The sequence below is a fragment of the Pongo abelii genome, chromosome 5, assembly GCF_028885655.2.
Source record: "Pongo abelii isolate AG06213 chromosome 5, NHGRI_mPonAbe1-v2.0_pri, whole genome shotgun sequence".
Lineage (NCBI taxonomy): Eukaryota > Metazoa > Chordata > Mammalia > Primates > Hominidae > Pongo > Pongo abelii.
The window spans coordinates 139,821,314-139,836,219 of record NC_071990.2 but is presented as its reverse complement, the minus strand read 5'-3'; the positions used below and the strand labels follow the sequence as shown (position 1 = coordinate 139,836,219).

The following is a 14,906-nucleotide window of genomic DNA, read 5'->3' as shown; positions in this document are numbered from 1 at the left end:
AATAATCAGCCGTATTGTATTAATTTGCATTTCACTAATGACTAATGCTGCTAAGCAACTTTTCACATCTTATTAGCCAAATATTTTGTTGTTTTTAAAAATTGGGTTCATGTCTTCTTGTTATTTTCTTTCTTTTTTTTTGTTTTTAGAGTTCCTTATATATTCCCAAAATATAATTTGCAAATATTTTTCCGCAGCTTTGGACTTTTTAAAAGTTTTATTTTTTAATAGTGTCTTTTCAAGATTAAAAGTTCTTAATTTTGGTGAAGTCTAATTCATCCATTTTTCTTTTAATGGATCACATCATGACCCATTTTGAATTTTTTTTTAACATGGTGAGAGGTAAAGGTGTAAGTTTATTTTTATCATATACATTCAAGCACAATTTGCTGAAAATATCCCCTCCCATGATTGAATTGCAATGGTATCTTCATCAAAAATCAATTGATTATAAACAGGATAATTTATTTCTATATTCTTCAGTTCCACTGAACTATAGGTCTGCCTTCAAACCAATACCACACTGTGTTTATTACTGGAATTTTGAAATCAGGTAGTGTAAATTTTCAAAATTTGTTCTTCTTTTTCAAGTTTGTTTTCTCTATTCTGTTCTTTGCAGTTTCATATACATTTGAGAATCACTTTGACAATCTCTTCAAAAAGGTCTGCTGGGATTTTAATAGGAATTGCACTGAATCTATACATCAATTTGGGGAAATTTGCTATTTTAAAAATATTGAGTCTTTCAATCCATGAATATGGTATATCTCATATTTATTTGAATCTTCTTTAATTTCTCTGAGCAATGTTTTGTAGCTTTTGTGTATAGGTCTTGAGCTTCTTTTGCTAAATTTATTCATAAATATTTTATCATATTTGATGTTATGAATGGAATTGTTCTTATTTATCTTTCGGTAATTTATTTCTCATATATATAAATTCAATTGATTTTAGTATGTTGATCTTGTATGCAGTGACCTTGCTCGACTAGAATTTTTTTGCAAATCCCATATAATGTTCTATATACAACCCCATGTTGTCTGTGAACTAAAACAGCTTTACTTTTCGTTTCAAACCTTGATGCTTTTAATTTCTTTATACAATGAGTAAAAATTAATGTTGAGCAGAAATAGAGAAGACAGAAATCCTTGTCTTATTACTGATTACAAGAGAAAAACACTCAGTCTTTCAACATTAAGTGTGATGTTAGATGTAGGATTCTCAAAGATGCCCCTTATCTCACAGAGGAAATCCCTCTAATTCCTCTTTTCTTAAAAAGTTTTGTCAAAAACGGGTGATGAATTTTGTTAAATGTTTTGTCTATATCTATTAAGATGATCATGTGGTTTTAATCTTTTATTCTACTAATTGTTAATTGATTTTGACCTGTTAAACCAATCTTACATTGCTGGGATAAATTCCATATGCCACAATGTTTAATCTTCTTTATATGTTACTGGATTTATTTTGCTCTGTTGCCCAGGCTAGAATGTAGTGGCATGTGATCACGGCTCACTGCAGTCTCAACTTACTAGGTTCAAGGAATCTTCCCACCTCAGCCTCCTAAGCAGCTAGGACTACAGGCATGCATCACCACACCCAGCTATATGTATACATATATATATTTTTTGTAGAGTTGGGGGTCTCACTGTGTTGCCTGGCATGGGCTCGAACTCCTAGACTCAAGCAAACCTTCTGCTGTGGCCTTCCAAAATGCTGGGATTACAGGTGTAAGCCGCTGTGCCTGGCCAATAATTTTTAAAGGAATTTTTTTGTCTAATTTCATAAAGAATATTGGTCTACAGTTTTCCTTCTTGTGACTTTGGTATCACAGAAACGCAGGCCTCATAAAATGGGTTTGGAGGTGTTCCTTCCTGCTTTATTTTCTGGTAGAGCTTGAGTAGGGTTGATATTATTTCATCCTTAGTTTATAGATTCACCAGTAAAACCAACGGGGCTTGGGTTATTGTGGGAAGGTTTCTTTTTTTTTTTAAATTTATGAAACTTTGCTTTATTCAATTTGTTAAACAAGAACTGATTAAATTATTGCCCCCCCCATAACAGTCATGGAAAACACGTCACCTGTTTGAAAGAACAATACCATTAGTTGCAAAATTTAATTGTAAGAATCATGCAGAGGTTATTGGTCCAACCAATCCACATTGACAGCTTTGAAGTGTTCAGCTACTAGTTTTAAAATAAAGGTGACAAGTACCAATCACATTCTCATATTACTGTTCAGGATCTACACAAATTCGGTTCTGGAAATAGTTCAATACACAAAGGTATGAGAATAACACTGTAATCACCAGTGACCAAACCAAAGGTGTAATTTTACAAATCACTTTTAGTAAGAATCAATTCTAACATTTTAAAAGTCTAAATCTACATAAAACTCAAAGCAATATATTTTTCTACTTGAGATCAAAATAAGTTTCCTTTTTCCTATCTAAGCATAATTCTTCGAGATGAATCTGAATTCAGGTGATATACCTTGTCAAACTTTTCCAAAGAATTTTAAGCCCTGCTTTAGAGACAAATTCTTACATTATGTATACATACATTTTTCTTTTACATATTTTTCCTTCAAAGACTAATGATAAGTTTATGAGGTTAATAGGCCTTTAATGTGCAAACATCACCGCAGTCTAATTTAAAACCAATTTTACTTACGCCCTCAAAAAACTCGGTACTCATTTGCAGTCATTGCCTACTCCACCATGCCACCGTCAGCCTGAGGCAACCACTAATGTACTTTTCGTCACTATAGATTTTCCTATTCTGACATTTCATATAAATGCAGTCATATAACATATGGTCTTTGGTGACTGGCTTTTCTCATGTAATGTATGTTTTCAAGATTCACCCATGTTGTACATATATCCGTACTTCATTTTTATTGCAGAATAATATTTCGATGTGTGGACATAACCTAATTTAATGTATCTATTCATTAGCTGTTGGAATTTGAGTTGTTTCTAACTTTTTGGCTATTATGAATAATGTTACTATGAACATTTGTGTACAGGATTTGTATGGATGTTTTCATTTCTTTGGGGTATATACCCCTTGAGGAACTGTCAGACTGTAAAGCAGCCACACATTTTACTCTCTCACCAGCAGGGTATGAAAATTCCAATGTCTCCACCTCCTCCCTCACCAATACTTGCTATTATGTCTTTTTTTTTTTTTTTCTTTTTGAGATAGAGTCTCACTCTGTCACCAGGCTGGAGTGCAGTGGCGCGATCTTGGCTCACTGCAACCTCTGCCTCCCAGGTTCAAGTGATTCTCCTACCTCAGCTTCCCGAGTAGCTGGGACTACAGGTCTAGTCCTGGGTTCAAGTGATTCTCCCACCTCAGCTTCCCGAGTAGCTGGGACTACAGTGTGTGCCACCACACCCAGCTAATTTTTGTATTTTTAGTAGAGACGGGGTTTCACCATGTTAGCCAGGATGGTCTCGATCTCTTGACCTTGTGATCCGCCCGCCTCAGCCTCCCAAAGTGCTGGGATTACAGGAGTGAGCCGCCGTGCCCGGCCACTATTATCTATCTTTTTTATCCTAGTAGATGTGAAATAGTATCTCACATGGTTTTGATTTACATATTCCTAATGACTAATGATGCTGACCATCCTTTCATTAGTGCATATTTAATGCCATTATTGACATGGTTCTATTTACATCTGCCATTTGCTATTTGTTTTCTGCATATTTACGTATCACATCCTTTTTGTTCTTCTGTTCCTCTTTTACTACCTTCTTTTATGTTAAACACATTTTTTTTTGTGATCGCTTTCATTCATGTTTATTTTTTAATCTTTTTGTGTTATTCTCTTGGTTGCTGCCCTAGGGATTATAATATGAATCTTCAATTGATCACATTTGTACCTCAAGTTAATACTGAGCTAATTCTGGCAAAATACAGCAACTTTGCTTCTATATAGCTCCATTTCCCATCCTTCCTTTCTGCTAATATTATTTATATTACATCTTCACGTTTAATAAATCCAACAATACAGTGTTAGAGTTATTGCTTTAAATAGTTTTTGAAATAAATTAGGAGAAAGAGAAAAATGTACACATTGTTTTATATTTTCCCACTTATGTACTTTTTCTTCTTATGCAATAGATTTACCAGTTTGTGTTATTTCTTTCAGCTTAAAGGAATTTAGTATTTCTTGTAGAACAGGTCTACTGGCAAGATATTCTCCAAATTTATGTTTATCTGAGAATGTTTTTGTCATCTTCCTTTTTGAAGAGTAATTTCTCTAGGATTATTCATTGACAGTTTTTCTTCCAGCACCTTAAATATGTCATTACATTGCCTTCTAGCCTTCATTCTTTCTGAAGAAGTCAGCATTAGTTAATCCTAGCATTAGTTCCTCTGTAGTAATATAGTCTTTCTCTTGCAGCTTTTAAGGTTCTGTCATTGTCGTCAAGCATTTTGACTATAATGCGTCTACTGTAGATATCTTTGTGTTGATCCTAATTGGGGTTCCACTATTTCTTTAAATATATTTTCCCACCTGTTTGTCTTTCTCTTTTCTACCTGGGACTCTCATTGCAGGTATGTTGGTATGCTTGACATTGTTCTACAAATCTCTGAGGCTTTGTTTATTTTTGGTCAAACTTAGTTTTGTCTGATCTTCAGAACAGATAATCTCTATTAATCTATTTCCATGTTCACTGATCTTTCTTCTGCCATCTCTTTCTGGTAAGCCCATGTAGCTAATTTTTAATTTCAGTTATTGCCCTTTTCAACTCTAAAATTTACATTTTTATAGTTCCCATTTTTTACTGAATGCAAACATTGCACCTGCAAATCAAGAAATAATTTGAAGATTATTAATATTTAGAGTCCCTATTTTTGAGTCCTTGTCATATTTTCCCTTAATTTTTTTGAACATATTTAATAGCTACTTTGAAGGCTCTGGCTCCCAGATACACCTGGGCTCACTCTAAGTCAGTTTCTAGTCACTATTTTTCCCTCTGTGTTTCACTGTTTCCTGTTTCTTTGCATCACTCATATTTTTGAGAATTAGACATTTTAGATAATGTATTATAGCAGTGCTGGATTCTAATTTATTTTTGAGGGTTTTTTTTATCCCCAGACTAAGGTGCTTGGAATTCCACAGACTAAGTCTGAGGAATCTGTCTCTTCCCATGGCGCTCATGTGTCTGCTCAGTTTTTGTTCTTCATTTTTATTTTTTAGCCTGACTCCCTAGTGTTCATCCCCATGTCTGTATAGCTTAGTAGTCAGCTGATCATGTGGGTGGAAACTGTGCTCAAACACCTTGAGTCTTTAAGGTTCCTACCCTCTGGCAATCAATTTGTGTGAGAAGGTTGGTCAGTTTCAAAGTTCAGCCAGTTTTTATCTCCCTTTTCTTTTATTTTCTGATGATATCTTTACAGTCTCCCCTGTACATGCCCATGTTTTAGTCATCCAGGGATGTGTGAACAGACTATTTGGTCCCTCCATGAATCTCTGATATCCAGGATCTTAGATTTCTTGCTAGTACACTACTCACTGCAAACCTTAGGCCAGCAAGGTTGCAGGATTCCCCTGTTCATTTCTCCATGAATTTATCACTTTTAATTCACAAGTCAATGGTCTTCTCCCCACTCTTCTCCATACCAAGTCTGTCCCTGATAGTAGAAAAGCTGATGATTGTCTCAGTCAGCCTCACGCTGGTCAAACTACTATTCTTGCCAATAGAACTTGGGAGTAAAGGTGATGGCTTCAGTTTTTGGCAAGAAAGTCAGACTCCCACTATTCTTAACCAAAGTTCTAGCAAACACTGTTTTTAAGAATAAATGCTACTCAATTTGTTGTCTGCTTTTGGTCAATTTCCAGACCCCTCAGATGGTTGCTTTGGACAATTCTGTCCTGTCCTGTTTTATGCTTGATTTTTGCAGGGAAGGTTAACCTAACTTCTTCATGTCACCATAGCCAAAGCTGCTCCTGTCCTTAATCTTCCTAAACATATTTAAGCATTGTTATTTTAAAATATGTCTCTGATAACTCTGATATCTGGGTTCCTGTGTGTGTTTATTGTTTGTTTTTTAAACTTTTGTTTTCCATGACATGTTATTTCCTAATGAGCCTGGTTATTTTTTATTGAATGCAAACAATGCACTTGCAAATCAAGAAATAATTTGAAGACTATTAATAGAATGATGTAATTTTCTATCAGAAAGGCACTAGAAATCTCAGATTATCTTAATCTCATGTCAGGGATTGGGATTATTTGAAGTTGGGTTTATTTTCTCTTATGACTAATCTATTTAAGGTTCACCTTTCTTTCTAAGATGTCCCTTTCGCTTCAAGATCCTGACTCAAGATGCCAGGAAGTTACCAGACTTGGGAGGTCCCAGACTGCAATTTTGCTAAGCTTCTCCGTCTTTTATTATGTTGGTGCAAAAGTAATTGCGGTTTTTGGCAAAAACCGCAATTACTTTTACACCAACCCAATATCTTCCTTTTTAAAAATTAGTAGATTCTGTTTTTAGGAAAAACAGCCTCAAATACCAGGAAGACTACTCTGGGTATTCTTTTTTTCCCAGATCTTGGCCTTGTAGTTCTTCACTGCCCTATAGTATGTCAGTGTCTTCAAGTGATTAAAATTTTTTTTTTATCCAACTTTTTTTAGTTGTTCCCTGTGAGAAAGTTGATCTGAATTACCTAGTTCACTCTTATTGGTATAAAGTCTTAGGTGTTAACCTACCTAGGTTAACTTATCTTAGATGTTAATGATCTAACCTTTAGGTGTTAACTTCTAGGTGTTAACTATCTAGGAGCTAACTATAGATGTTAACTAGGTGTTAACTTATCTTAAGTGTTAACAATCTAGTCTTTAGGTATTAATTTATAATCTCAGTCCTTTATTTCCTTAAACTTACTAGGCTTTGTGATTTAATATTTTGCATGGAAGATACCAATATTTCAATCCAATTCTTTATAGGTCTAGTTATACCATCTGTTGTTTTATCAGTTCTCTCCATAGCTTTGTTTTCTTGTGTGTTTTGTGAATTTTTTAAAAAACACTGAGAGCTCACGTACCTTGAAACTTTATTTGTGGGATTCTTTTGTGGCCTGAGTTGACATGAGTTTCTCTAGGGGGAGTTTTGTTGCTTCCGTATGGTGCCTGTGTAAAGTTTCTCAGACCCTGAGGTGGTGTAATTTCATATACAGATCACATAAAAGGGCTAGGTTGTAATAATAAATCCTGGAGCGCTCTTTTTAAAAAACTTCCCATTAAGAGCCAATGTTAGAAACAAGCTGATAGTATCCTCAGGAAGTCTGTTTTAATTCAACCTTGGCCTTAGTGAACACCAGCTTTGTAAAGTTTGCGTTGAGATTTGTTTTCTGTTTCTGTGCACTCACATCTGGGATGACCAGAACTTCTGCTCCACTTGATAGCAAATTCCCTCATGGGAAAACCAGCCTAAGGGCTCCACTTACTTCTTTGGCTTCCCATTGGCACTCAGTTTTGGGACTTCTTTACTTTCTTGCCAGTGTGTCAAGGTATTTAAAAGAAATGTTTAAGCCTCTATTCAACATTTTTGGTGGATTTCAGAGAGAGAGAGATCCTGTATTTCTAGCCCACCATCGTGTGAAATACGAAGTCTCCAGTTAGTTTCTTTACCTTGCCTTCAGTGGACAGTATGGTAGCAGTTAGGAATATAGGCCAGGTATAAAGAGATAGGCCAGCAGATTGCCTAGGTTCAAATCCCAGCTCTACCAATCACTGATTATGTATCCTTAGTCAGATTGCTTAACTTTCCTGTTTTTGTTTTTGTTTTTTTTTGATTGCCTAGGTTCAAATCCCAGCTCCACCAATCACTGATTATGTATCTAGTCAAACTGCTTAACTTTTCTGTTTTTTTTTTTTCCCACGGAGTCTCGCTCTATCACTCAGGCTGGAGTGCAGTGGCGTGATCTGGGCTCACTGCAACCGCTGCCTCCCCAGTTCAAGCAGTTCTCCTGCTTCAGCCTCCTGAGTAGCTGGGATTACAGGCATGTGCCACCACACCCAGCTAATTTTTGTATTTTTAGTAGAGACGGGGTTTCACCATTTTGGTCAGGCTGGCCTTGAACTCCTGACCTCGTGATCTACCCGCCTTGGCCTCCCAAAGTGCTGGGATTACAGGTGTGAGCCACCACGCCCGGCCCTGCTTAACTTCTCTGTTACAGATTCCACACAGGATTATTGGAAAGAGTAAGTATGCAAAGCTCATAGAACCGTGCCTGCCACTGCACTCAGTAAGAGCCAGCTATGACGCTGATGACCATGTCACACTGACCTGGTCTTGGACGTCCTCATCACACAACTCCAGCTGCATGATGCGCTCGAGAGGTCGGAAGAGTGCTTCATTGAAGTGAAAATGAGGTGGCTCATTCCAGTCAGTGAGGACCTCTGTCAGTATGTCATGGATGAAGGAAACAGCCTTCTGAGACACATGTCTTTCCTTATGGCAAGCAGCCTGCAAAATTCACGAGAGAGTGGCTCACCATCAGAACAGCAGACAGTGAGAATGGTTTCTGAAGGCTTTCCTACCCCACCTCATTACAAGGAGGTAGAAGCAGCAATTCTGTTAAAATCAAAACATTCTAAGGGACAAGTCTAAACAAACTGCATACTAAATTGCATTTTTAACAATTTAACCAGCTGCTTATCAGGCACAACCTCAATTTCATGTTAATGTTTCTAGAAAAAGAAAGGTTTCTGGTAATTTCTTTATCTGTAACATGACAGTTTTCTTGAATGGTACAGAACATGCTCACTATAAAGACACCAGAACCCAGTCTAGAAATGGCTCATGGTTTCATCTTAGCTGTGCCCCACATGTAGGAAGATCAGATGAGTCATTTGTCCCTCAGTGAGGTGAGGGACAAATTGCCACAGTAGCTCTAATTGGTTTACAAACCTCCTGGTCTCCATGCTCTTCAGTAATCCTTTCCTGTACTGGCCCTGGGCTTGGATGTGTGAGTTGCTTTGGCCAGTGGAACACAAGCAAACATCATGTAAGAACAGAATTAAAAAGTACTTGTGATTTGGGGTTTGCCCTGTTGTTGCTCTTTGGAACCCTAAGAATGCCATGTGAACAAGCTGGGGCTGGTCTGCTGGAGACTAGTCTACATGAGAGACCATGAAAAGAGAGATCTATTTGTCTAGCCTTCCCAGTTAAGGTCATCATGAACCATCTGGCCCCAGACTTTGCACCAGCTGACCATAGATACACAATTAAAGCCAGTGAGATCTGCCGTGCCTGGCCAACACCAGAACTAACCAGAGAAGCCTACCTCAAATTTCTGACTCATGGAATCATGAGCTAAATAAATGGTTGTTGTTTTAAGCCACTAGATGTTGGGGAGGCCTTATTGTAGAGTAAAAGATAACTGATAGACTTTTTCCCCATGACTACATTGCTATTTTCTACCCATTTTGCTTACTAGAATGTTCTCAGGTCAATAATTTAAGTTCCAAGAAGTATTTTATGATTTATCTCTACCAGATAAAAGCAAAAGGGCTATTAAGAATAGTTATCACTGCAAAACAGGGCAACAGTTTTCCCTATCAACTTGGAAGTGGCCAGTCCTCATGTATTGAGATGCTTAGATGTAGAGCTGCCATAAAACTGATCACACGAACTGCTTTCCTTTGGAGAGTGAAAGGGTCTTAGGGAATTAATTACTTTTGTTGGGAAAACCAAGACATAGGGTTCCCTGACTGAAAGGACACTATCCTGAGTATATGTAGCTATTAGAAAACAGGGACTGGTAGGAACCAAAGACATTGTTATATTTATGCATAAAAATAAAGCTATTAGGAACCATCCACAGTCTTTCTGTTCCAGGCTCAGGTTGATACCAGATCATAAAAAATGAAAAACTAGCTGAGTTGTACAACTGCAAAGAAAGAGGGTCAGAGTGAAACTAGGGTAGTACTGCCCTTTGGGGTGATTCTTTAGATGCCATGAAGTGTAACCAGAAAACAGTGATGTTTGTGACCAGGTGACAGGCAAGTTCTCACTGCCCAATGGCCACAGTGCTTTGTCCCCATACATGACTGCAGGCCCCCATGCTGGCTCTGCTGGTCACTGACTTAGCAGTTCCAGCCTCTTCCCACCTTCCCAGTGCTCACCTCCACCAGGTGTGGGGCCACAAGGCTCCAGCAGCGCATCACGTGGAGCAGGGGCCGTGCTTTGCTCCGCACAATCCTCAGCATGGCATCCCCCAGGCGGAACAGGTGGAGGGCACTTTTTCGGTCTTGAGTGGATTTAACTTCTCCTACAGGAAGGCAAGAACATAAATGCCAGAAAGCCCAAACTCAGACATAGTCTGACCTATTCAAGCAAAGAGAGAGGTTGAAAATCTAGGTAGGACCAGTAGGGTAATTCGATATTGGCTAACCAAGGGAGGAGGGGGCCCTGGATTCAAGAAGGATGTGGTGGTTCACCCTGACCTTGGGCTACTTCTTTGCCACTGTCACCTTCATCTGCCCCACTCCCTCCTTGCTCATGTCCTATTGCCTCTCCTCTACTTCCTACTGGGGATGGGACCCAAGTCTAAACACAAAATTCATTTCTGTTTCATATATACCTTTACACACAGCCTGAAGGCAATTTTTGTACCCCTTGGGGACCCTCAATAAACTGTGTTGCGTGCCTGCATTTCGAGTGTGACTCATCACATGAGGTCAGGTGTGGAACTTTCCACTTGTGGCATCATTCCAGTGCTTAAAAAGCTTTGGATTTTGGATTTTGGATTTTTGGATTAGGGATACTCAACCTGTAATAATCATGGATGTTTACCCTGCATCAGACACTGTGTTGGTTCTGTAAGTCTTTAATAACTTTAATTTTTAACGCAATTTTATTTTCTTTCTTTCTTTCTTTCTTTTTTTTTTTTTTTTTTTGAGGGAGTCTCACTCTGTCGCCTGGGCTGGAGTGCAGTGGTGCAATCTCAGCTCACTGCAACCTCCGCCTCCCGGGTTCAAGCAATTCTCCTGTCTCAGCCTCCCAAGTAGCTGGGGCTACAGGCACGTGCCATGACGCCTGGCTAATTTTTTTTGTATTTTTAGTAGAGACAGGGTTTCACCATATTGGTCAGGCTTGTCTCAAACTCCTGACCTCAGGTGATCTGCCCGCCTCAGCCTCCTAAAGTGCTGGGATTATAGGCATGAGCCGCCCCACCTGGCCTATATTTTCTTTTAAGAAGAAAATATAATTATTGCTATTTTACAGAGTAGAAAATTGAATGTCTGAAAGGTGATATGACTTGCCTCAGATGCTGTGGCTGGTAAGTGTTGGAGGCTGCATTTTATAGCCCTACCTGATTGATTCCGAAGTAAGTCTCCCTCTTTCTAGATTTACCAACCCTTCCTAGCCCCTGCTCATTGTGTTCTTTGTAAGCTCAGAGTCTACTGTTTTCTCCATTGCGAAAGACTTTGAAGGTTACCCCTAGGCTCAGAGATTCTCTGAAAGTCTGATGGGCCTGGGAGGTTGGCTTTATATAGCTCAGGATTTAAAGTCTATTAAAAACTAGTGGGGAAACAACTGTGGTTCTCAAATCTAAATCTGCAGCAAGGGTGAAAACATCAAATATACTGCACTTAGAACTTTAGATTCTTAAGGATAGAAAGGACCTCAGAGGTTGTGCAGTCCAACATGTCACTAAGGTGCATCCCCAGCACATGGCTCCCAGTCTCTGCCTGAACTCATCTGAGATCAGGTGCTCACTGTTTCAGGACATCCACTTGTGCTGTTGATGAACAATTCCATCTGTGAGCAACCTGCCAACGCTTTGGGACCCTTGAACAATTCAGAACAACTCTACTTTGTCTTCCACAAGATTGGCCTTCAAGAGGGCCTTATTTATTCACCTGGCCTCATTGGAGACGACAGAGATACTGACCCATCATTAATGGGATATGCCTCTGAGATCAGTTTTGCAAGAGTGATATGCAGTTTCCTTTTTCACCACCCCTTTTGGAATCAGTGGTTGCTTCTGCATATCACAAACCACCTCTGTCCGGCTGGCTGGACAGAGGTGTGTGGTGTGGTTTGTGATATGCAGAAAAGCTCCACCCTCATGTGAAGGAAGCTATCTGCACCCTAAGGAGCCACATAATTTCTACCACAAGCACAAAACTTAGCAGAACAACCTAGTCCAGCTCCAGTGGGAATTCTTACAGATGTGGTAGCAGCAACGTTTCCATTCACAAAGAGTTACACCACCCTTCACACAGGGTGCTTCAAAATCCGGAGACAAATCTATACTTGGGCTTAGCTTGTGTGAGTGTAAGCAAAGGGAATGTGGAGTCAAATCTTCAGACACGCTGCTGGTGATAGAGGCCTGGGCTGTTTCCTGCTAACCTCCTGGCATATGGTTTATTCAGGGAAAGAATTACCTGGCATTGCCAGAGAGTAATCAACTGTATCTGTAACGGAATGGAAAAGCTGAGACTGCGATGCTTTCTTCAGCTGGTAAAGAAAACCTCCCAGGGCCATGAGGTTCAACTTATCCGTAGCATCTTCAAAGAGCCTGGATGCAAACAGAAAGAGATGTGTTCTTTGGAAACAATTCAGCAAGGTCTTTCCGGCAGAATGATTATGGTAATTTTGTTGATGTGATTAATGGAAATGCTGTGTAAACACTGTAGACAAATGTATGGTATTATTATATCTATTCTAACTGTGTACACGTCTGCTCTAACTGTGAGATTTTAATTCAAAGGCACAAAGAATATATTTAAAAATATCTTTGTGCCCTCATGGTCTAGCTCAGCTATGGTAGGCACTCATAAAATGCTTGGCAAGAAGCTGAAAGATGGCAAGGCGTTGTTCCCAGAAACTGAGTAATTGGGAATGGAATCTTCAGAATTAGCTTCAATTTCATAAATGATGTCAAAAAACTCCAGTAAATTAATAAATAAGGTTTTGTTTGTCTATAATTTATGAGTATAATGCTGGAAAGGATACAAAAACAGCTAAAAGTGGATCCTGTAAGCCCCCCTCCAGGGCAGGGACTGGCCTCATACACACCCAAAGGCCTGGATGTGATGGGAACTCAAGTATCTATTTGGAAGAAAGAATGTTCCCTAATATGATGGGTCTTACAGGTTCCTTTTCTTTTCCACTCAGCTGGGCACAGACCTTGCCAGCAGAAGGATTTAGGCAGGCGAGGAGAACAGTAGCAGAATTTAGGGGAGGATCTGAAGGTCACGGGAATGAAGAATGGTAAAGATCAAATATCTGTTTTATGAGGCCACAACGAGGAATGTGCCAGGTGAGCCTTCCATGGCTCTTGGGTCACCCTGCTATCTGCCCTCCAAGCCTAATGAAACCGCAGGGCAAACAGTGCTGTGGGGGGCACCATGAGCTGCTTCAGGGAGAGGGTCTCTAATAGAAATGGAATCATGAGTCCTTTTTGAAGGAGGAAAATGAGACACGCAAGTTTTAAGATGGGAATTAGTGGATTAAACGTTTATAAATTATCGAAACAAATATATTTTTTCTTGCTATTTTGTAACTTCCAATTTTGATACCATTTGGTTTCTGGGTCCTATTGACCATTTCTCCTCCCTCCTTCCTAGTAGGAAAATAGTGATGAATGTTATATTCCACCTGACACTTGTATATTACTTTCCAGATTCTAAAACATTTTCACAGCCAACTTGGATAAGCAGGAAAAAGCAATTATGGTAGTGGGTTAGTAGATGGAGAAATTGAGTCTTAGTGCAGCTATGTCTACAGACATGACCCGGCAGCTGCGGAGTGCAAAGCCAGGACAGGAACTCAGGTCAATCTGAGTCGTGGCCCAGGGAGTGCTCCTCCCACTCTTGTCCCCTTCCTGATGGTCCTCCCTGTGCCCGTGCAGGGAGTCTGGGACACAGTGACCAAACGCTGAAGAGGTAAGTGAGGTGGAGCTGTGTGTGACTGGTGACCAAAAGCACTTTCAACCTCAGGAAGTACCACCAAACAGTTGAAGCGATTGGTGGTTTTCCCTTTTCACCTTCGCATGGTTGTTGGGCATCAATAAGTAACACATGCATGTGGGATTTTTGAAAACAGCCATAATCATAAGAATAGTGGATTTTTACCATTTTCCAAGCTCCGCTCCAGGTGCATCAAGTTACTAATTAATTTACCCTCACAACTACCCGGTGACAGAATTACTTTTAAAAAATGACCCTATTTTACCAATGGAGAAGCCAGGCAGGGCCCAGGGAGGTGAGGTTGCCTGAGATCCCAGAGTAAGCGCAGCGCTTTGACCCCAGGTGGCCTACCTCAGACCCTCCAGTGTTAGTAGAAAACGTTTCATTCCAAGTATGGATGTAATGGTAGAGAGAACTAAGCTTGAAAAAGATGGAAGAGATTTAAGTGACTGGCTAACAAATGGGTCGTCCCTGGCATGACTAAGACCAGATGGATGTGGGTGTCGCCTGGTAAGCAGGCTCCCGGGGCGTGGGAGGCCGGCGCCGCGCACCTGTCGGCTTGCGTGGAGAGGGTGAGCACCACCTTGGCTGCGCTGCTCCCGCTCATGAGGCTCCCGCCGCGGAAGTCGGAGGCCCGGCCCCGGCTGCCTTCCCGGACGAGGTCCTGGATGGACAAGGGCTGGACGACGGGGGCCGTGTTCAGGGAGCGCCCCTGCTCCGGGCTCTGCTCGGGGGGCGAGCCCTCACACTCGGGGTCCCCAAGGAGGCCAGCGCTCACAGTGGCCTTCTGGGGCTGGCTGATGGTCAGAGGGGGCTGCGAGGCGCCATCGCTGAAGTGGTTGTGCTCCAGGGTGCCCACGTACTCACACACCCTAGAAAGAGCACAGACAAGCAGCTGTTAAGCGCTGCAGCTCATCCCGGCAGCTCCATCAACCCCACAGTGCCAGACAAAGGAAATGCAGCCAG

General features: G+C 40.3%; 1 protein-coding gene and 1 long non-coding RNA gene across 4 annotated transcripts in view; one reads left to right on the top strand and one right to left on the bottom strand.

Moving 5' to 3' along the window:
• ARFGEF3 (ARFGEF family member 3) overlaps positions 1 to 14,906 on the bottom strand; it is a 186,369-nt gene that overhangs the window by 41,971 nt on the left and 129,492 nt on the right. For all 3 annotated transcript variants that reach the window (XM_024248774.3, XM_024248772.3, XM_054558214.2), the window contains 4 exons: positions 14,492 to 14,812; positions 12,414 to 12,547; positions 10,146 to 10,291; positions 8,305 to 8,484 (listed from right to left, as the gene is read on the bottom strand). In XM_024248774.3, coding sequence (XP_024104542.2) covers positions 8,305 to 8,484; positions 10,146 to 10,291; positions 12,414 to 12,547; positions 14,492 to 14,812 — 781 coding nt within the window. The remainder of the gene's footprint in view (positions 1 to 8,304; positions 8,485 to 10,145; positions 10,292 to 12,413; positions 12,548 to 14,491; positions 14,813 to 14,906) is intronic.
• Positions 10,793 to 12,512, top strand: LOC129060081 (uncharacterized). Its single transcript, XR_008526473.1, has 3 exons — positions 10,793 to 10,841; positions 11,248 to 11,302; positions 12,402 to 12,512. It is a non-coding gene; the product is annotated as an uncharacterized LOC129060081 (long non-coding RNA).